The following is a 22534-nucleotide window of genomic DNA, read 5'->3' on the forward strand; positions in this document are numbered from 1 at the left end:
AAGCTATAGAGTCTCCTTAATACGACCTTTGTTAAACTGAGACAGAGGAACATAGAAGTATCTACAGTGAAAGGCAGGCGGGCTAATGTGTATTTTCATAGTTCGGTCTTTCTCAACTGCTAAAATCACAGTGTGAGTTTGCACTTACCTAATACGTGAGAGAGTGGCATGATGATGGCAATAACTGCTTGGGAACAGGATGCATGCATTGTGGTTGGGATCTGAATATCTGACATTGCCTTGTCATCAACAGAACCAAGGCGGGAAACTGGCAGTGCTTGGCTCCTGTCACATGTTCAGTGACCAATATTTGGATAAAGAAGAAAACAGCAAAATCATGGCAAGCTTTTCTCTTTCACAAAGTTAATATATACTGTGTATGATTTTCACATCATTTAAAAATAACCAATAAAAATATACTGATAAGTATACATATTCATTTATAACCCACTCCTTAAAACCCATTAAAAATACAAAATTGAATCATGGATAGCCCTTGCAAAAGAAAGTTTGTAGTACGTGGGAGACAGGAAGATTAGTAAATCCTCTCTTTTGGAGGGGCAATACTAGGGTTTGAATGCTGGGCCTCATGCTTGCTAGGCTAGTGCCCTACCACTTGAGCCACATCTCCAGCCCAGCTTTTTGCTTGTTATTTTGGAGATGAAGTCGAAAACTTTTTTGCTCGGGCTGGCCTCAAAGTGTGTTCCTCCAGATCTTATCCTTCTGAGTAGCTAGGATACAGTCATGAGTCACTGGTGCCTGTCCAGAAAGAACTTGCGAGCATGCTGAGTTGGGGGCAGAAGCTGACATAAGGAGAAAGCTGATGAGAAGCTAACAAGGAGCTTTAACTTCATACTGAAAGTCACAGGGAGCCCTTGGAAGGTTGGAAACATCCTTGAACATAATCAGATCCCTATGACAATCATGGGGAAAGTAGAGAGGAAGAGGCAGCCCAGAGCCAGTTAGGAGGCTGGGAGCATTAGCCAGGCAAGAGAACATCAGAATTGAGTTAAGATTGTAAAGGGTGAGTGGAGAGGAAGGGTTGACAACATGAGTGGCAGTCATGAAGGGCCATGTATAGGACTGTTCACTGCAGTTCTGTGAGGAAGCAAATGTCTCCACAGTGCATTCAGACTTGTGCACAGTGGGATTCCAGCCATTTACTTGCCAGAGAAAGACATATCCACTGAGGCTTTTCATGAATGAAATTAATTCCTTAGCCTATAGTTGTTGTACTGGGAGGTTAATTGTGTGGTGTTGGGAAGTCTCAGTTAATTTTTTTTTTTTTTTTTTGCCAGTCCTAGAGCTTGAACTCAGGGCCTGGACACTGTCCGTAAGCTTCTTTTGCTCAAGGTCGGCACTCTACCACTTGTGCCACAGCGCCACTTCCAGCTTTTTTTGTTTATGTGGTACTGAGGAATCAAATTCAGGGCTTCATGCATACTAGGCAAGCACTCTACCCCTAAGCCACATTCCTGGCCTCTCAGTTAATTTTGATTTGTTTTCTCAAATAGCCAGATGTCTAATTCTGTGTTTATTTTTTTAATCCAGGATGTTGTTTTCCAATGGCTCACAACAGGAGACATCCTCCTAAACCAGATTGATGCTGAGGATCCAGAGGTAGGAGCTTAGGCATCATTAGGAAAGTTACATGTAAAATGGCTTCAGCTTCTCAATACCACTTCTAACAGCTTCTAACAATCTGTCTTACCTTATATGTAAGACAATGGCAAGAAATGAAGCTTTTGGGGGAGAGAAAGGTCATATTGTAGAAAACAATTAAGTCAACAAAGTATATAATTAGTCATAGATACAATTAATTGGGGGTAGATTTATGTGTATGTATATGTATATATATATGTATATAAATTTGGAATTTAAAATATACTGTCTGGGTTGAGGCTATAGCTTAGTGGTAAGGTAAATCCAGGGTCCAATCCCTCGTACTGGAAAAAATAAAATTAAAAAAAGTAATAAAGTTCATACCTGTAATCCTATCTTCTCAGGAGTCTGAGATCCGAGCATCATGGTTCAAAGCCAGCCCTGGCATGAAAGACCATGAGACTCTTATCTCCAATTCAGCACAATAAAAACTGGAAGTAGAGCTGTGGCTCAAGTGGTAGAGGCTAGCCTTGAGTACAAAACCTCATGGACAGTACCCAGGCTTGTAATCCTAGCTACTCAGGAGGCTGGGATCAAAGCCAGCCCAGGCACAAAAGTCCTTGAGACTCTTATCTCCAATTAACTCCCAAAAATAAAAATAAAAGCTGAAAGTGGAATTGTGTTTCCTGTGGTAGAGTACTAGCCTTGAGCACAAAAGCTCAAGGATAACACACAGGTCCTGAGTTCAAGCCCTAGGACCAACACACACACCCAAAACATAATATGATGATAAATGATAAATTTATTGATCTGGGATTATAGACATGCACAAGCACATCCAGCAAAAACTAGTTATTTTGTGATGCAATGTCAGTCTTCAGAATTTTAGGTTTAAACTACCTTTATTGCTTTTAGAAGTAGGGTGGGTTCTAGTGGCTTATGCCTGTAATCCTAGATACTCAGGAGGCTGAGATCTGAGGATTGTGGTTCAAAGCCAGCCCAGGCAGAAAGTCCCCATAAGACTCATAGCTCCAATTAACCATTCAAAAACAGGAAGTGGAGCTGTGGTTCAAAGTTGTAGAGTACTAGCCTTGAGTGAAAGGTTTCAGGGAAAGCACCTAGGCCCTGAGTTCAAGCCCTGCAAAACAACAACAAAAAACAAAACAACAAAAAAAGAAATAACAGTTTTGAGGAGAACGATGAAAGGGGTGACTTTGATCAGGAGATATTCGTAAGCTGACATGTTGAATTGAAACTTCTTTGTACAACTACTTAAAAGATAATTTTAAAAAATTAAAGAGGGGAAAAAAAGACAATCCTGAAGGCACTATGGTACTATTTCTCTGAAAAGGGGGCATGAGAAAACTATTCCTGGATTCGGAATCAGTAGCCTGCACTCTGAGTCTGATACCACCACCAGCTCTGGGACCTCAGCAGGCTCCTTCTGTCTTTTTACTCCAGTGTCCTCATTTGTGAAGCAGGGACACCGATACCTATGCGCATTGCCTCACAGGATGATTGTAAAGCCTAACTTCAGAGATGGACATTTCATAAAAGTGCTATGTGTCTAGCTCTCATTCACTTGTTTTGCGGTGTCAGAGTTCACGTTGCCTTATGCTTGCTAGGCAGTCATCCCACCTCTGAGCAACATCCTCAGTCTGATTTTTTTTTAATATTTTATGTGCCAGGCATTTATATGCCAGGCATTATATCATATTTTTGTCTAAGTCATCTTACTTAATTCCGAACTTGTGGGAGGTAGATGTCTTATTCCCATTTCACAGATGAGGAAACAAAAATTATACACGGTTACAGATAGCAAGCAAGTACAGAGTCAGGATTCAAACCCAGGTCCCTTGAGTTGAAGTCTGCTCATGGTGTAGTTTTTCTGTTTCTGAAACTGAAAAGGCAGGAAAAAGGATTTCTTGCTGTGTAGGTGTAGGAGATGGAGAAAGGCAGTCTTAACCATCTCCAGGCTACTTCCTCCCACACAGCTTCCTAGAATCTGCCGTGGGGTAGGAAATAGGAGAGCCTCCAGTCCAGCTAGAGTCTGTGGAAACATTAAACATATCAATATTTTGTTTAACTTCCTCCTCAGAAGTGAGGTAAGCCTCTGAAAAGAGCTAGGGACAGCCAGGAATTTGCTTTCCAGTTCTCACAGGATCCACCCCTGGCCACTGCCAGTCCAAGTTAATGGGATGAGTCCAGGGAGCAGCACTAAGAGATGTTGCATCTGCACCTGTTCTGTGTTCCTACCTTGCTCCTGCTAAGTTTATCAGTCCCATATCCCAGCTGAGGAAACTGAAGTAAGTGAATCTGCAAGGTCTCCATTTAAGTCAATACCTGGCCATGCCATTGTTAACCCCTAGGTCAGGCAGTTTTTGGAGCCAGTCCCATTTCTATTGCCCTGTGGTTTACTGCTTACCACACCTGACATTACACTAGTGCAGAAGGGAGGGATTCACGAAATACCAGGAGAAGATGATGGTATTAAGGTCTTTTTCTCAAACTTTGCATTTACCTTCCAGATTTGAGACCTAGTGAAAAAAATGTACTTTTTTTTGGAGGCTGAGGCAGGAAGATCAAGAGCTCAAGGCCAGCTTGGGCTGCATAGAGATTTCCAGTCTAAACTGGGTGTGGTAGGATATACTTGTAATCTCAGCACTTAGAAGATGGAGGCAAAAGACTTGCAAGCTGGAGCCCTGCTTGAGATCCTGACTCAATGAAATGAAAAATAGGCAGGCATCAGGGTCCCATCCCTATAATCCTAGTTAACTAAGCAGGAGGCTGAGACCTGGAGGATAAAGGTTGAAGCCAAACTGGGCAGAATGGTCCAGAAGACTTCATTTCCAAAGATGACCCACACAAAGCTAGGTTGAAGTGTGGCTCAAATGATGGAGTACCAGTTGATCAAGCAAAACAAACAGGTGCTAGGCTCTCAGTTCAAACTCTGGTACCAGCAAGAATAAATGAGTACACATACACGCACGCACGCACGCACGCACGCACACGCACACACACACACACACACACACACGCACGCACGCACGCGCGCGCGCACGCACACAGTATTATAAGGCTTTGGAAAGTAAAATGCTAATCCAGTAGTATTGCAGAATGAGAAGTGCTGAAAACCTGAATTCCCTGGTTATTTCAGATTAAATCATGTTGTATCAGAATGGGTTTCAAACCAGGAAACATCTCAATTTCAAATGGTATTTAATAGAGTAAAATGGGAGCTCAATAAAGAGCTGTGGGAGTTTACCTAAAAAGTTGAGCATTGCTAGGTGTTGGTTGCTCATGCCTGTAGTTCTTGCTACTCAGGAGGCTGAGATTTGAAGATCCCAGTTCAAAGCCAGCTCAGGCAAGAAAGTCTGTGAGGTTCTCTCTTATCTCTAATTAACCACCAGAAAACCAGAAGTGGAGCTGTGGCTCAAAGCGGAAGAACACTAGCCTTGAGCAAAAGAGTTCAGGGACAGCACTCAGGCAAGAAAAAAAAAAGTTTGACATAAAAATTTGCCAGCAAATCGGAAGACCTGTGATCCCAGGAGCACACAGTTTTTTTTTCCTAGACGCACAAGGCCTTGAGGGCTTCCTGCACCAGGATTTTGTGGGAAGATCTCTGTGCAGAGGGATAGGAGAATCAGCCTCAGGACCTTTGGGACTGCTGGCCCTTACCTGGTGTCTGTGGTGTGAGGGGTATCCCAACATAGTTAAGTTGTTTTACTGTTTTCTCCCTCACCCCATGTTACATTAGAAGCTGAAGTCTTGGAAACTGCCACAGGAAATGTATTGATTTATGTTCTTTCCTTAATTCTTGTTAAAAAAAGAAAAAAAAATTTTTTTTGAGAATCCCCACACACAGTGACTCATACCTGTAGTCCTAGCTTCTTGGAAGGCTGAAAATGGAAGATTATGGTTCGGAGTCAGCCAAAGCAAAAAGTTTGTGAGAAACCTCATCTCAAGCAATGAAAAGCTGGGTGCAGTGGCATGCGCTTGTCACCCCAGCAATGGCACAAATAGTAAGATTGTGGTCTAGACCCACCAGGGCAAAAATGAGACTTTATTTGAAAAAATAATGACAGAACAAAAAGAAGATAATTTGAGGATGAGGAGAGCTTGTGACCCTTGGGCTGTTACATTACTTCTGTAATGCTCAGGCGTATCTTCCCCAGAGCCAGAGGTAGAAAATGCAGGGAACAGCATGTTTTGGGAGATTTTAAAGGACCAGTTTCTCAACTTTTCCCAAGAAGGCCCCATAGCTAAGTGCAGTTCAAAGGGCAGTAAGAAGTAAGCTTGTCAACATACACTTTTTTAGTTTGAGTAAGTAATACATATTCACATAGTGCAGGATTGGAAAGCATACACAGTGAATAGTCTTTCTTGTATCTTTCAGCCCAGCTACTTTGTTACCCTCCAGTGACAACAATCTTAGCAGTGTCCCGTATGTGCTTCCAGAGACATTTTATACTTAAATGAGCAAGTATGTGTATTCTCCTCCCTCCCCTTTTATACAAACTGTATAAATATACTGTGTTTGTATACTGTCCAGCATCTTGCTTTTGTGTATGTTTGTGCTAGTACTTGTGCTTGAACTCCAGGCCTTATGCTGTCACTTGGCTTTTATTTCTCCCTTTTGGTGCTATGTCACTTGAGTCACACCCCCACTTCTAGCTTCTTGTTAGTTGAAGGGGAATTATCTCAGATTTGTCTGCCCAGACTGGCTTTGAAACCTTGACTCTTAGATCTCAGCCTCCTGAGTAGCTAGGGTTATAGGCATGAGCCACCAGTACCTGGCTGTACTTTCTTTATGTTTGCCTCTGTTTTCTTACTAAAATAGAAAATAAAGTCAACCGTAGAGATTACATAAAGCAACTTGTCTTGGATGGTTGTAGTGACAAGTATGCCTTAGAAAGTGGGAACACGAGGGATTAGGGAGGTAGTATGAATTGCTGAGTACTCACAGATGAAAGTTTGTGAAATTAGACCAGTCAGCAGGGTTGTATGCAAGTAATTGGAGAGTTGTACTTAGCTGGCCTTGGAGTTTATTTAGCCCTGTTTATTCCTCTGTGATTATAAACAGATACTCAGATAAAGCTCTTGGCAAGAAGGTATAAATATTAAAAATTGAGACCTGAGAGGCAAAGACTAGAGGATACGCTTTCATTTCTGCTCAGCTAAAAGGAACTCTCTTGTGGCTTTCAGATTTCTGACTACATGATGCTGCCGGACACAGCCACCCTGTCAGAGCGGCTCCGAGTGTGTTTTCAGGAGGGTGATGAGAACCCACGGGACTTTACCACACTCTTCGACCTGTCCATTTACCAGCTGAATACAGCCTCCCTCCCCAAAGTCATCAAGTCAGTACCTGGAGCTCCCTGAGCTGCACTGCAGTCCACTCTGTGTTTGGTGTGAAAACATGAGCCTGGGGGCAGTAGTTAGGGGCTGGAAACCTGTTCTTAGATCTGTGGTGAGGTCAACAGAGAAACGTGTGGGATGTGTGGTTGCTGTAGAGGAACTGCCAGTAGTTATTAGCCCCTGTGTGTTCCACTCTGCCCCCAGCCTTTAGGAGGAGCAGCCTTTTCTGTTTGACCAGGACATTTCTAGTTTTATTATAGAATCCTAAATCCCAGAACTCACTCAGTAAATCAAAGTTGGTGGTTCAGTGCCATTGTCTCTGCTTTAATATTTCAGTAGTGCTCTGAGCCTCATACTCACATGAGGAAACAGAGATTTAAAGAAGGGAAAATAGGGGAAAGATTTATAGTCAGGCCTGGATGACTTTCAGGCTTCTTCTATATTAGTGTTTACTTTTTTTTTTCCTCTCTGGGTGACAAAGTCAAGGAATAACATTTTGAAAAATTAACTAGATAAGCTAGAAGCCAAGGGTGCAGCCACAGACACTTTTTTTCCTACCCTTTACTTATGTTCAGAACCAACAAACACTGAACGCCTACAGTGCCAGGCACTATGCCTGAAATTTCCAGTTTTATGGGGGAGACAGACAAAGTTCTCATACAGACTTATTAGGTAAATCCTAAGCGTGGAAAAAAATAAAGCCAGGAGCACAATGAAGAAAGGGAGTTTGATTTGACTGAGATCCTTCTGAAAGAAAGGCTTTCTTAGCTACACACTTACTACTTCAACCAATACTTTAGAGTCTGTGTCTGCTGTGGATTGTGGGCCTTCAGGGCTGAGTGGGATTTCAGGAGCTGAGTGAGGGCATTAGGAGAGGGTGTTCTGCAGCACAACCTGCTGTGATTAAAGCCTCCCACCACTCACACTTGTGATAATGTTGAGGCTAGGGGTAGCACAAAGCTGAGGACCAGGCCAGATCTATGAAATGGGAGACTAGGAGAGTCCTTCAGGAGAGGGTCGTGGTTGAATCTCTGCTTTTCAAAGCCAGCCAATGCAATTTCTTGCAGCAGTTTGTATAATTCAGTTGGAATCAGGAAACAAGGTGAAAATAATAGTTAAGAGACTTGTGCAGATGAGGTGGTGGAAAGGTGGAGCTCTGGTGATCTCTCTTCCTCTTCAGTTCAGGACTTTCCTTGTAAAAACAGATTTTTCAGGAGGCTATTCCACTAGCCAGTTGCTCTTTGGGCCTAATTCTTTTCTGGTGTGTTCAGACCTGCCCAGGATAAGTGTTTGTAGTTGTTGAATGAAGGATTGCTAGAAACTGCGACTTTTTTAGTTTTTGTAGTCAAATAGTGGATGTTTTGGAGGCTCAGCCACAGCAGAGGGCAGTAATTACTGGTTTACAACCTTGATATGGTATCTTTGGGTATCTTTATTTGCTACTAACATCTTTTGAAAGCAAAATATCTCTTTTCTGCATTTTTTTTCCTTTGGCCCTGGGCTCAAGGCTAGCACTTTACCACTTGGGCCCCAGTGCTACGTCCAGCCTTTTCTGTGATTAATTGGAGATAAGAGTCTGATGGACTGCCAAGCCATGATCCTCAAATCTCAGCCTCCTGAGTAGCTAGACTTACAGGTGTGAGCTACCAGTGCCCAGCTTCTAAGTTATTTTTGTGGGCTTATGTAAACTAGGGGGTGTTTCTCTGAAGTAACCCCCTTCGTTCATCCCATACTTATTGATGCCAATGGGATATGAGGTCAAGACAAATAGTGTGGAATCCCACCCACCCAGAGTTCATGGTCAGGTAGGTAAGGATTGAGACCCTAGGTGGCAAAAGGACATTACCAGAGCTCAGGCTAGAATGTGGAAATTAAGATTCACAAATTTGTATTTAGCTCTTCTATTAATTCTTCCCCATTTCCATAAAGATCAGCCTTCTGAACTAGGCTTTGCTTGGCTTCAAGACTAGTTTCTTCATTCTATATGTGCTAGCTATAAGGTGGTGAGCTGAGTGGAGAAAGGGAAGACTTAATGGAACAAAGCATTTGCTCTCCATAGTCAGCTCCACAGGGGCAGAAAAGAACAAGTTCATGGCTAGATGGCTAAGACTAGTGCTCTGCAACAGAATTCTTTGTGTGTTGACTATGGGGACCATAGTTTACTGTCCCTGTGACTTTTGCTTACTGACTAGATTGAATTTGGAGGTTTTAGTTTTAGGCTGGTGAGATCCAAGCTCCCATCTTACCTCTGGTCCTTACAAACCATGTGGACCTGGAAACTTACTTTAAGTGTCTACACCTCAGCTTCCTCTTCCTGAAGACATTATACCCATGTTCCAGGCTTGTTTTGAGTATTTGAATTGAGTTTAGTACGTAGTACAGGGTTAAGTACCATGTAGTAGGTGCTAGAATAAAGTTACTTGTCTTCACTCATTGGAAATGTGCTCAGCTGATTGCCTTTCTGCAGTCACATATCTCACTCCTTTCTGAAATCATGGAACCTTCCCTGAGCCTTGTATACCCATTGGCATTTACTTTTCTAGCTTACATTTGAATGCCACAGATATGCATCAAATTTAATTTGGGTGAAAATATTTTAAGTTGCTTTACCATCAGAGTCCAGCCATCTTATAAAATTATATACAATGCAAAAACTATGAACAAATAAATGTTAGAGTGAAACAAAGAGAAGCCACCATAGCTCAATATCACAGGGTAAGATTAGCACTTACCTATAAGCTCCCTCCTCCTACCACTTTCCCTGTTGTTCTGTGACAAAATGCCTAGTCTCCTTTCTCATGCCTCTGCCTGGGACACTTTTGAAGACACCACATGACTTCTCTGAGGGCTCCTCTGACAAACCACCCCAGGCCCTTTCCTGTCTCCTGATTTGCTTCTTCTGAATATTGGAATGTTACTGGGTTTTGTATTTACTGTTTCTCCTCCCCTGGAATGTAAGCTTCATGAGGGCCTGCCCTGGTGTCTGTTTACTGCTGCTGTACTTGTAGTGCCTTCTTTGTAGTGGTTAGTGCAGTAGGATTTGCTGAGTGAGTGAGTGAACCAACAGATGTACACATAATACTTGCCAGAGCAGTCTTCAGATTGGATTCCTGTCTCTTTTTTTTTGGGTCCAGTAGTGGAGCCTGAACTCTGGGCCTGGGTGCTGTCCCTCAGCTCTTCAGCTCAAGGCTAGCACTCTACCACTTGAGCCACAGCACCACTTCCAGCTTTTTTTCTTTTTTTTGCTTATGTGGTGCTGGGGAATCGAACCCAGGGCCTCAGGCATGCAAGGCAAGCGCTCTACCACTGAGCCACCTTCCCAGCCCCGGATTCCTGTCTCTTGTTGTTGGAAACAAACAATGAGTCATGGGGATCTCATTGTGCCTCAGGTAAAACCCAGAAGCCTGGTACTTGAAAAGTTCTCCTATCTGTAGAATTGAGGTCTAATGGGATCATTACATTAGCTGGAACAACACATTTTGTATGTTTTATTAAGTAGCATTGAACCATCAACTCTGATGCAGAGCAATGTAGGGAACAGTCAGATATGCTTTGCCATGACACCTTGCCTTGATTCCTACATTTTCGCTCTATTATAAACACAGGGCTCATGAGCAGCTAAATGTGAAACATGAACCGCTCCAGCTCATCCAGCCTCAGTTTGAGACACCGCTGCCAGCCCTTCAGCCTGCGGTAAGCATGCTTGGGGAGTCCTGCTGCAGAGCCCCACCATATGTCCTCCCTGTGGGCCCTTCCAGACATCAATGTGGTGCTCCTCATGGAGTCACAGTTCTAAACTTAAACATGTTCTGGCACCACACCTGTGAGTACTCTGTACAGACTTCGATGTGGGGGTCTCAACTGATAAATCCAGGGCATGGACTTTCCTGGCTGTTCAGCTCTTCCCCTCTTGTGGGGTTAGAGGGCATGTGTGAGAATGCTTGGAGAAAGATGGTGAGGTAGGGGGGTGGGGGGGCTATATCAATAGAGTACATTAAAAAATTTTTTTTGATCTAGCATTAACCAAACCTATCTTTTTTCTTTTTTTTTTTGGGTCCGGTCGTGGGGCCTGAACTCTGGGCCTGGGCGCTGTCCCTTAGCTCTTCAGCTCAAGGCTAGTGCTCTACCACTTGAGCCACAGCGCCACTTCCGGGTTTTTTCTTATGTGGTGCTGAGGAATCGAACCCAGGGCCTTGAGCATGCAAGGCAAGCGCTCTACCACTGAGCCACCTTCCCAGCCCAACCACACCTATCTTATAATGTCCTATTTCAATGTATTTTGCAGTGCTATAAACTATCAGGCTACAACTTGCTAGCTTGAAACTAGCCACGTGGGAGTGTTTGCATCATAGAAAATGTCAAATCCTAGAGCTGATAGTTAAATGTTTACCAGTACCCTGCTGGTTCATGCCTATGCATTCTGACTCTTAAGTTCATCCTTTCTACATGAGTCTGTATTTGCTTCCCAAATAATGTTTGTCCCTGAAGGAGCTCATGATTGAGCTGTGTGTCAAGGTGCACATTATAATCCCAGCATTGCAGAGGCCAAGGCAGGAGGAACCCAGATTTGAAGCCAGTCTTGATTACAGGGTGAGATCCTATCTCAAAGACGAAAAACAACAATCCCCAAACCCCCTCATTATTAAATGAGAAACAGGTTTTATAATCAGATCTTCAAAACAAACCTAAGCCCCAAGCTTTGCATTGTTTGTGAGTTAACTGCCATCAGTATGCTGGCTTGGTTAGTTTGATATTGTAGTTGGTTCCCTTTGGTTGGTTACTGTGTGCTGATAGTCCAGTTTGCTCTACATCTAATGGGTGATGGATGGGGGAGGCAATGGGAATTTGGATAGTTCATCCCATGGGAAGGCCTGAGTTTGCCTTGTTTCCCATGTGTCTCTTCACTCATTATTAGTTATGGCTTTGAAAACATCTTTCATAAAAGACTGCATTTCCTTTTAGGTTTTCCCTCCTAGCTTCAGGGAACTGCCACCTCCTCCTCTGGAACTGTTTGACTTAGATGAGACATTTTCCTCTGAGAAGGCACGGCTTGCTCAGATCACTAATAAATGTGAGTTGGACTAATACATTTCTTTTATGAGGTTTATTTAATCACAACCTCTGAGATAGGCTATCTGACAAAGCTTAAAACAAAGTGTGAAGCCAGAGCTGGGGGCTCACGCCTGTAATCCTAGTTATTCAGGAGGCTGAGATCTGAGGATTGCGGTTCAAAGCCAGCCTGGGCAGGAAAAGTCTGTGAGAATCTTATCTCCAATAAACCACTCAGACAGGTGTGGTGGTGCATACCTGTAATCTCAAGTAGTAGGGAGGCCAGATTAGCTGGAAATATCAATATTTGTCTCAAAGTAAAAAATTTTAAGGGCTGGCAAATTAGTTCAGCAGTAGAAAAAAAAAAAATAAACCACTCAGAAAACCAGAAGTGGCACTGTGGCTCAAGTGATAGAGTGCTAGCCTTAAGCTAAAGAGCTGAGGGACAGCACCCAGGCCCAGAGTTCAAGCCCCACGACCAACAACAACATCAAAAAAAAAAAAAAACACCAAAAACCAAAGTATGTTTAAAGTTAAATTTTTATTCATTGTGCATGAATGATAATAGTTGTTTTTCTTGAGGGCAGTTACTTAGGTGAGTGATTATAGATAAGATATTAAGCAAAAAACCAAAGGTTTCAGCTTTGATCTCTGTAGGCCTTTAATTCTGACCTGTTGAATGACCTTGGCTTCCATCTAGCAAATCTAGATCATTGGTCTTGGGAACAGTTAGATTAGGAAAGCGAGTCAGGAAGTTGGGCGTTGGTGGCCCATACCTGTGATCCTGGATACTCTGGAGGCTGAGACCTGGAGGATCTAGGTTTGTCGTGTGCCCAGGCAGTAAAGTCCATGAGATTCCATGTACAAAATAAACAACAAAAAGCAGAGCCAAAGGCATGACTTAGGAGGTAGAGTGCCAGCTGAAAACAAAGCAAGCTGAACAAATGTGAGGCCCTGAGTTCAAACCTAGGTATCACTAAGAAGAAAGAAAAAGATCAGGGAAGGAAGGAGGGAGGGGAAGAAAAGAAAGACCTAGAATTTGTCAGTGTGTAAGTCCTGTGGTCATATCATTCTAGGAAGAGGTGATTAATCTTGAGAGATTCAGAACTTAACAGGGTATACCTACTAAAATACACTGTGTGTACTTTGAGGGCAGAAGTGAAGGGTTAATCTAACTTTATTTACTGTATGTAGGTACTGAAGAAGACCTGGAGTTCTATGTCAGGAAGTGTGGTGACATTCTTGGAGTAACCAGTAAACTACCAAAGGATCAACAGGATGCCAAACATATCCTTGAACACATCTTCTTCCAAGTGGTGGAGTTCAAGAAATTGAACCAGGTACAGAGTGCAGGAGGCTCACTGAAATGGGGCCATTGAAATGGCAGTACTGTGCATAAGCTGTGTTTTATAACATTCATTAGTTCTGTAGGTACTTATTAAGTATTACATATGTGTACACCAGACAGTCCTTATGCTTATGGAGCTGTAGGCTCCAGACAATGAACAATAATAGAATATATAAATACATCACCTAGCATGCTAGAAGATGGTAAATACTATAGTATACAGAAAGTAGCCAAGCCAGAGGGATCGGGTATGCTAAGTTGGCACTAGTGACTGGTGGTATAAAATAGAGTGATCAATCAAGGCTGGCTTACTGCACCATTGATTTTAGAGCAAAGACTTGAAGTCACTGAGGGATTTAGCCATGCAGATAGCCCAGCTGTAATCCTAGCTACTCAGGAGGCTGAGATCTGAGGATCGCAGTTCAAAGCCAGCCAAGGCAGGAAAGTCCTCCAGACTCTTATCTCCAATAAACCACTCTAAAACCAGAAGTGGCACTGTGGCTCAAGCAATAGAGTGCTTGCCTTGAGCTGAAGAGCGCAAGGATGGCGCCCAAGCCTAGACAGAGTTCAAGCCCCATGACCGACAAAAAAAAAAAAAAAAAGGTAGTGTCCCCTTCAGAAGAGCTATGCAGAGTCCCTAAGGCTGGTAAGGAGTCTAGCAGATCGTCTCCAACTATCTTTGCTAGTACTCATCATGGTGGGTGTGGACATTGGTCAGAAAACCTGTCCTGGTTGTAAAAACTTGATCCTCAGCTGGAATTCAGCCTTAAAGCTAAAGAGAAAGCCGGGCTGGCGCCGGTGGCTCACACCTGTTATCCTAGCTACTCAGGAGGCTGAGATCTGAGGATCGTGGTTCAAAGCCAGCCTGGGCAGGAAAGTCCATGAGACTCTTATCTCCAATAAACCACTAAAAAACGGAAGTGGTGCTTTGTCTCAAGCGGTAGAGCGCTCGCCTTGAGCTGAAGAGTGCAGGGACAGCGCCCAAGCCCAGAGTTCAAGCCCCACGACTGACAAAAAAAAAAAGGCTAAAGAGAACCTGTGTTCTACTAAATGATGATTGCAAATCTCGCATTAACATGCAAAACACTAAAGAATTCATATTTCAAGGTCTATACTGCTAAAACTAAAATTCTGTTTATTCTCTCATCCAGGAACATGATATTGATACAAGTGAAATAGGATTTCCTAACAATTTCTGAGGACTGCCTGTTGGAGCATTTCTGCCTCCTGATTCTCTTTGTATTTTTGAATCATTCCTCAACTCCTTACCAAAGGGTGTATATCCTTTATATCCTCTTTCCTCTATAAACTGTGGAAATCTGTGCCTCTTCTGCAGCAGCCATATAGGTAAGGTTTATAATCCTTATGGAAGAGACATTCCATTTTTTAAAATTAAATCTGTGTCAAACTTGTACTTTTACAATTTATGAAAGTCTGTCATTGAAGTCTTTTCTTCTGACTCCAGGATTTGTTTCTTATGAAAGACCTATAAAACTCTCAAGTTTTGGGAAATACTGCACAACTTTCTGGGCTAGTTAAAAAATAATACGAAATTTAAACTCAGTGTGTTTGCCCCACTGTACCTAAGGAAAAAAATAAATGAGCAGTTACCTTCCTTAGATCGCTCACCATATTGTCTGCCAGCTGTCCATTGAACTCAGCCATCTGCATGCAGGCTGTGGTCTCCATCCACATTTTCTCCCTCATGTGAATTTCTGGAGAACTTGATTATATCATAATTTTGGGTTATAATGCAGGGTTAAATGTGGTGTTCTGTCCCAAGGAGGCTCAAGAGCATTCTCAGGGAACAGTGAGAGAGATGGTTTCCATCTAGCAGGAGCAGTTGATAGGTGGAAATGCACAGTAGTGTATTTGAATATACAGAGAACCATCTCTGGGGGACAAATTGAAGGTGGCAGAGCTTCCAAAAGAATATTTGCTCCTAAGCCGGGCATGGTGGCTCACACCTGTAATCCTAGCTACTCAGGAGGCTGAGATCTGAGGATCGAGGTTCAAAGCCAGCCCGGGCAAGAAAGGCCATGAGACTATTATCTCCAATAAAACCACTCAGAAAACCAAAAGTGGCACTATGGCTCAAGTGATAGAGTGCTAGACTTGAGCTGAAGAGCTCAGGGACAGCGCCCAGGCCCAAAGTTCAAGCCCCACAAACAACAACAAAAAGAATATTTCCTTCTAATCTGGGTGCTGCTGGCTCCCATCTGTTATTTGAAGTTTGAACCAACTGAGGCAGAAAATTCTGAGATTCTATCTCCAATTAACCAGTAAATTGCTGGACTAGAGTGTGGTTCAAGTGGTAGAGTGCTAGCCATAAGCAAGAAAGCTCAGCTCAGGCACTGAATTCAAGCCCTAATATCTGCAAAATCAAAGAGCAACAAAAAAATGACAGGATCAAATTTATCAGGAAACAAAAATAAAAAGTTTTTTGTTTTTGTTTTTGCTGGTCCTGGGCTTGAACTCAAGGCTTGGGTGCTGTCCCTGAGCTGCTTGCTTTGTGCTCAAGGCTAGCATTCTACCACTTGAGCCATAGGGCCACTTTCAGCCTTTTCTGAGTAGTTTATTGGAGATAAGAGTCTCACAGACTTTTCTGTGTGGGCTGGCTTCAAACCACTATCCTCAGATCTCAGCCTTCTGAGTAGTATAATCTACTGGCGGCATAAGCCACCAGTGCCCAGCAATAACAAGGTTTTTTAAAAAAATTATTTATTATTTGTTAGCATTTATTAGTGGTATAAGGAAGGTTAATTGTGATATTTGTTTGTTTGGTTTTTTTTTTTTGGGTCCGGTCATAGGGCCTGAACTCTGGGCCTGGGCGCTGTCCCTCAGCTCTTCAGCTCAAGGCTAGCGCTCTACCACTTGAGCCACAGCGCCACTTCCAGCTTTTTTCTTTTTGCTTATGTGGTGCTGAGGAATCGAACCCAGGGCCTCATGCATGCAAGGCAAGCATTCTACCACTGAGCCACCTTCCCAGCCCTGGTTGTTTTTTTTTTAATGATTTTTTGAGATTAGGTGATTACATAAATTTCACAGTATTATGGAATAGTGATACTTAGGTAAAGTCACAAACACATTTTAACCTTCACAAGGCAAGTTGTCATTATCATGGTCTATAAGCTTTGTGAATTCTATGAGCTTTGACAATACAACTATTTCTTCCACATCAGGTGATACTTACATTTCTTGCCTTTTGGTTAGTGTAAGCTGTTCCCTCTTTCCCACTCATTCCCATCGCTGCCTTTGAGTTGCTTAGCTCATTTTCATCAATGTCCAGTGCAGCTGATGGGCCCCTCTGTTGTATCTTTTCCTGTTTCCCTCTGATTCTGTGTCCTCCTCCTACCTTCCCTCAGATGTGCGCATATATATAGATACCATATATGTGGTCAAGAACATGGACTCATTTAGAAATGAGTGAAAGTCCTTCGTTTCTCGGGTCCTCTTTACTTTGTCTTATATCCTTGCATTATGGCTTTAGTATCCACATATCAGGGAAAACATGTGCCATTTGTCTCTTTGCTCTTGGCTTACCTCGCTCAAAATGATTTGCTCTAGTTCCATCCATTTCCCTGCAAATGCCATTATTTTGTCCTTTCTAGTGGCTGCATAATAGGTACCACAATTTTTGGATCCACACATCTGTAGTGGGGCATCTGGGTTGTTTCCTTATCTTGCCTATTGTGAACAGTGCTGCAATGAACATGGAGGTACATGTGTCCTTGTATCCTGGTTCCTGTTGCTCAGGGTAGAATGCCTAGGAGTGGTATGGCTGGGTCATAGGCGAGGTCTAAATTTAGCTTTCTGAGGTATCTCCAGACTGCTTTCCAAAGTGGTTGTATTAGTGTACATTCCCACTGGCAATGCAGTAGGGTCCCTCTTTCTCCGCATCCCCTCCAGCAATAACAAGTTTTTGTGGATGTGTGTATGGGGCTTGAATTCAGGGCCTGGGGGTGGGGGACACTGTCCCTGACCTTTTTTGCTCAAAACTAGTGATGTACCACTTGAGCCACAACTACTTCCAGTTTTTTGGTGGTTAATAGAATGAGTCTTTTCTGGCCAGGCTGTCTTGAACTACATCCCCCAGATCTCAGTCTCCTGAGTAGATTATAGGTGTGAACCACAAGCCCCTGACATGGACAATTTATTTATTGCAATAAAATACATCTGTGATTAGATTCATTTCAAAATGAAGTGGAAATGACTAAACGCATAACTCAAGCAGTAGAGCACCAGCCTTGAATGGAAAAAGCCCTGCAAGGACAAAAGGCCTTGAGTTCAAGCCCCAGTACCCACTCTAAAAAAAGTGTTAAGAGGAAATAATGAGAAAGGATAATGAAGGTAACAACTGCTTTCTATAAGAATAAGGAGAAACATTTGTGGCATTTCATGATTCATATGTCTTTTTTTTTTTTTTTTTTTGTCAGTCATGGGGCTTGAACTCTGGGCCTGGGCGCTATCCCAGAGCTTTTCAGCTCAAGGTGAGCACTCTACCACTTGAGCCACAGCGCCACTTCCAATTTTCTGAGTGGTTTATTGGAGATAAGAACCTCATGGACTTTCCTGCCTGGGCTGGCTTTGAACCTTGATCTTCAGATCTCAGCCTCCTGAGTAGCTAGGATTACAGGCGTGACCACCAACACCCTGCTCATCTATCTTTTGTGTGGCTTTGCTAAGTTATTTCTCATATGAAACCCAGTATTAGCAGGATACAGGTGGTATACACTCCCGTAACCCCAGCAATATCTGAGGAAGGAAGATCAAGCTTTTAAGATAGCCTGGACTACATAGCAAGACACTGTCTCAAACCTTAAACCAGGCCTAGGAGGTGTGGCTCAAGTGGTAGAGTGCCAGGCTTGAGTGGAAATAGCCTAATGAGTTCAACAGCCAGGCCATATACACATTCACAAAACTAAACCAAAATCAACCAACCAATCAAAACCCTCTACACATTAGAGGGTAAGTGTGTTTTATGTCTTAGATTTGTTACCTAAAAGATTCTAGAGTTGTACAAATGCCTTACTGAGCTTAATGTTTATGTAAGATTTCATCATGGAATTAAAGAATGTTACGAGGAAAGATTTCTACCCTTTTACATCCATCCAATTTCCCTCTGCAACTGATGTGTATCTTCAAGACAGTTTCAGAACAATAAAGAAATCTCCTTGTTGATGTGATATTTAATTTTCATATGTAGCCTAATGAATCCTCTGGGTTTGAACTCTCCCCCACCCTGCACCCTAAGCAGCTCATAATCTAATTGTAGGAGGAAGTTAACCAACAGTCATAAATGGTGACAGATATCAGGAAGAAAACTTGGGTGCTATAGGAGCTGGTCCAGAGACTAGGACCAGGACTGAGCTGTGAAGTCCCATGACCTGTGGTCACAGGCTAGCCATGTCCCCATTTGGTGCTGTCATTGTTCTTTCAGAGACCCTCTGCATCGCCTATTTATAGTGGGAGGTGGGACCTTGGAGGTGCAGGCTCCCTCAGAACTCAGCACCCCAGCTACCAAGCCCACTGGGGATCTGGTACAGTGGCGCTCCCTAGGAACAACTCCTGTGATGCTCCTTGGGAGATCCCTGCTCCCTCCCTGATCCGTGGGCTCTAGCCCCGGCTTCTTGGGCCACTAGGACTTGTTATCAACCTTTTTACTGTTTAATTTTTGAGCCAGGCACTGCTACTCCTCCTTCTGGCTACCACACTTGTTCTGGGTCACTTGCAGGCAGCAAGACTGCTAGATTGACTCTGAGGCCTAATCTTCCCTCTCTTTCCTCACAGAGGAGGGTGAGAACGCTTCCACTTAAAGCCATAGGGATGGCCAAGAGGTGTATCTGGTGTCCACCTGGGTGGATAAGGCCCTAGTATCCAATGGCTATTCCTCCCTGAATTTGTCCCCAAGCTCTCAACCCCACAAGTCCTTACTTCAGTTGTTGGACTTCAAGTGATCATCATACAGAAGAACAAATGAAAATATTAGGGAAAACTGATGCCCCAGGAAGTCCAAGGTAGAGGTCTAGAGCCAGCCTGGGTGTGGTGTGTAAATAAAATTGTTTTCTTACCATTTGAATTATTCCTCTGGCCTTGCTTTCTGTTCATTAGTTTGGAGATGGCATCTCTCAGACTTTTCTGCCCGTACTTACACTTTTTGAACTGTAGCTTTCCAGATCTCAGCCTCCTGAGTAGGATTACAACAGTGAGCTGCTGGCACCTAGCAAGAGTGAGAATTTTTAATATTCCTCCTCTCTGCCATGCAGTGATTGTTCATTGTGCCATTCTTTATATTACTTGTTTTGCAAACTCCTAAATCATTCAGCTCTGAAGAAATCTCAGTGACCCTAACTGGGTGGGTACTCAGCTTCAGACCACTGGGCCAAGGCAGTTTACTTAAAAACTTTGCTCTGTCATCTTATCTTTAAACTGTAGGCTGGGAGTAGCTTTATGGTAGACTAATTGCCTGGCATGCCTGAAGCCAAGGTTTGATTGTTAGGAGGGGAAAAAGAGGGTGGGGATAGCAATTACTTTTATATGTAAAGAAGGTAGAGAAAGCTATAGGTAGATCCTATTATTTTTCATCTGCCAGTGTTAGTTTTGTGTTCAGTCTGTTGCTGATCTTTTTTTTTTTCCTCAGTCCTTGGGCCTGAACTCTGGGTCTGGGCGCTGTCCCTCAGCTCTTTACCTCAAAGCTAACACTCTCCCACTGAGCCACCTTCTCAGCCCTAGGTCTTGATCTTTTAACACAAGGACTAGCTAGTCAGGATCCTGGGGCAGAGCAGATGAAGTGCCTATGTCTAGAGCCTCTTCTACCTCACTCCCATCCAAAGAGGGCATGTTCCAGATAATATTCCCAGCAAAGTTCAGGATGTATGTTACCTGCCCAGAGCTCAGAGGCCACTACCAGGTATGGTTATTCTCTGGATGTTAGGATTCCTCTAAGATTCTTCTCCCTCACAGGTGTCTGTTGGGTAATGGAGAGGAAATATTCCCAGACTCTTCTGGTTAGTGTATTGGGGTTAACTGACCTAGTTCCAGGTTCCAGATGAACTCTCTACCTCCTTGCTTCTTACCTTCAGCAGATGCCTTGCCTAAGCTATGTGCATCATGTAAAGTGGCTTCTTGGACCTTAGAAGACAAGGGTGAGGGCATCTAGGTTCAGAATAGTAATCATAGTAGGGTTAGCAGTGGTAAGGGCTGAGGGTATTACTAAGTAACAGTATGTGGGAGGTCCTGAGCTTAAATCTAGCACCGAAACCCCCAAATTCCTACTAGCAATACAGTACTTATTGCTGGGCCAGAGTCTTCTCTGCTTTTACCTATTCATTTATTTAATAATACAGGCATCCAACAAAGTAGATCCAATAACCAGTATAATGGTTAAGAGCATAGTGTTAGAGCTTATGACACACTACCCCACAATTTGACTAGAGGGAAAGCTCAGTATATCACTCAAAAAACACTGGTATATTTTGAATCAGGTTATTCTGAGAAACTAGACATGTGAATAGCTCCACAAAGCTGTCATTATGCAAAACAAAAACAAGACCTTCCTTTTATCCTGGCACCAATTGCCCATATCTGTAATCCTAGCTACTGAGGAGGCTGAGATCTGAAGATCAAGCCTTGAAGCCAGGCTAAGCAGACAAGTCCATGAGAGTTTCAACTCCACTTAGCCAGCAAAAAGCCAGAAGTGGAAGTGTTGTGCTTAAGTAGTAGAATGCCAGCCTTGAATGAAAAAGCCAAGCATGAGCATGAAGACCTGAGTTCAACCAGTACTGGCATCTACAAACAAAAATCCACATACTTGTTGGGTGCCAGTGGCTCACACTTGTAATCCTAGCTACTCAGGAGGCTGAAAGCCGAGGATCTCAGTTCAAATCCAGCCTGGGCAGATAAGTCCATGAGACTCACCTCCAATAAACCACCAGAAAACCAGAAGTGGCGCTGTGGTCCAAGTGGTAGAGTGCTCAACCTTGACTGAAGAGCTCAGGGACAGCACCCAAGCCCCACGACCAGAAAAAAAAACCCAACATATTTTTACAGATGAGGAAACTGAGGCACAGAGGAGTTAGGTGGTTTGCCTAACTAGTGCAGGGTAGGCTGGGAAAACTTAGGAAGTTAGTCTACTATGTATGCATTACCTTGTGAGGGGAGTGGGTGGGGGAAGCCAGAACTAAGTCTTTTTCTCCTGTGCAGAGAAGTTTGTAGAGGCTGGCTGGACTGTCCCCAGGTGGCCAACAGTTTCTGGAAGAGCCATAAATTGGAGCTAAGAGGTTGAGGTTTGGCCTAGCCTCCCCAGGGTTCCATCTTACAGTTACCTTCCAATCATTACTCCTCCCTGGAAGCTGTGGCGACGCTCAGTGGGGACTTAATAGATGACAACCTGAAGGAGAGAATTCTGCTTAGGAGTTTGAACTCTGAGTTTAATCCATTGGTAAACTCTATTTAGGTCAATAAACCTTTACCTGGGGCCTTCTATATAAGATCTTGTGATGGCTACTGGGAGGAATTAAGAGACTGCTTACGTGGTGGGGGGGGGGGGGGCGGCGGACGTGCAGTGAAGCCAGCAGGTGGGCCTAGGATGCAAGATAAATAAGAATTAGCCTGGTGGTGAAGTTCCAGCTTCAGGTAACGCTTGCCCATGCAAAGGAAGGGAATCTAAATATCCCGAGGGCTCGAGTGGCAATTCAGTTGAGCCCTAGACATTTGATTATGGAGCAAGGGATTTACCTCCAGGAACAGGAGAGAAGTTTAGGTTCGGGAACCATATTTACGTTTTTAGAAAGGGTCACTCGGAAGCTGGAGCCCAAGCTAGAAACGAGCTACGTGGGCAGCTGCGGAGCCGCTCTGGCCTCAGTCACGCAGCAGACTGGCCGCGGACTGCAGCAAGCACGGCGGTGGCGGGTCCCGACGCCTCCCGTAGATGTAACAGGACACCAAGCCCGGGCTGCGGCCCCGCCTCTCCCCGCAGACCCGCCCCAAGCGAGCCTGTCAGCCCCGCCCTTCCACCCTCCCTCAGGCCCCGCCCTTCCCTCCTTAGGCCCGCCCTAGCTTGGAGCCCGCGGACCACACCCCCCGCCGGAGGCCCCGCCCCCCGCAGGCCCCGCCCTCACGCTCGCGCGCCAGGCTCGGGCGGCGCCGACCCGCTTGGCGGGAGATAGGAAAGTGCTT

General features: G+C 43.9%; 1 protein-coding gene across 1 annotated transcript in view; it reads left to right on the forward strand.

The window, feature by feature from the left end:
- Window positions 1-14976, forward strand: part of Ift52 (intraflagellar transport 52) — a 28151-nt gene extending 13175 nt beyond the window's left edge. Inside the window, exons 8-14 of the mRNA XM_042694268.1 lie at window positions 254-340; window positions 1552-1620; window positions 6808-6962; window positions 10566-10653; window positions 11923-12031; window positions 13204-13349; window positions 14509-14976. Of these exons, the coding sequence (XP_042550202.1) occupies window positions 254-340; window positions 1552-1620; window positions 6808-6962; window positions 10566-10653; window positions 11923-12031; window positions 13204-13349; window positions 14509-14556 (702 nt within the window). The 3' untranslated portion in view covers window positions 14557-14976. The remainder of the gene's footprint in view (window positions 1-253; window positions 341-1551; window positions 1621-6807; window positions 6963-10565; window positions 10654-11922; window positions 12032-13203; window positions 13350-14508) is intronic.
- The last annotated feature ends 7558 nt before the right edge of the window (window positions 14977-22534 follow it).

Source organism: Dipodomys spectabilis, unplaced genomic scaffold (genome assembly GCF_019054845.1).
Source record: "Dipodomys spectabilis isolate Male_0828 unplaced genomic scaffold, ASM1905484v1 ptg000175l, whole genome shotgun sequence".
Classification (NCBI taxonomy): Eukaryota; Metazoa; Chordata; class Mammalia; order Rodentia; family Heteromyidae; genus Dipodomys; species Dipodomys spectabilis.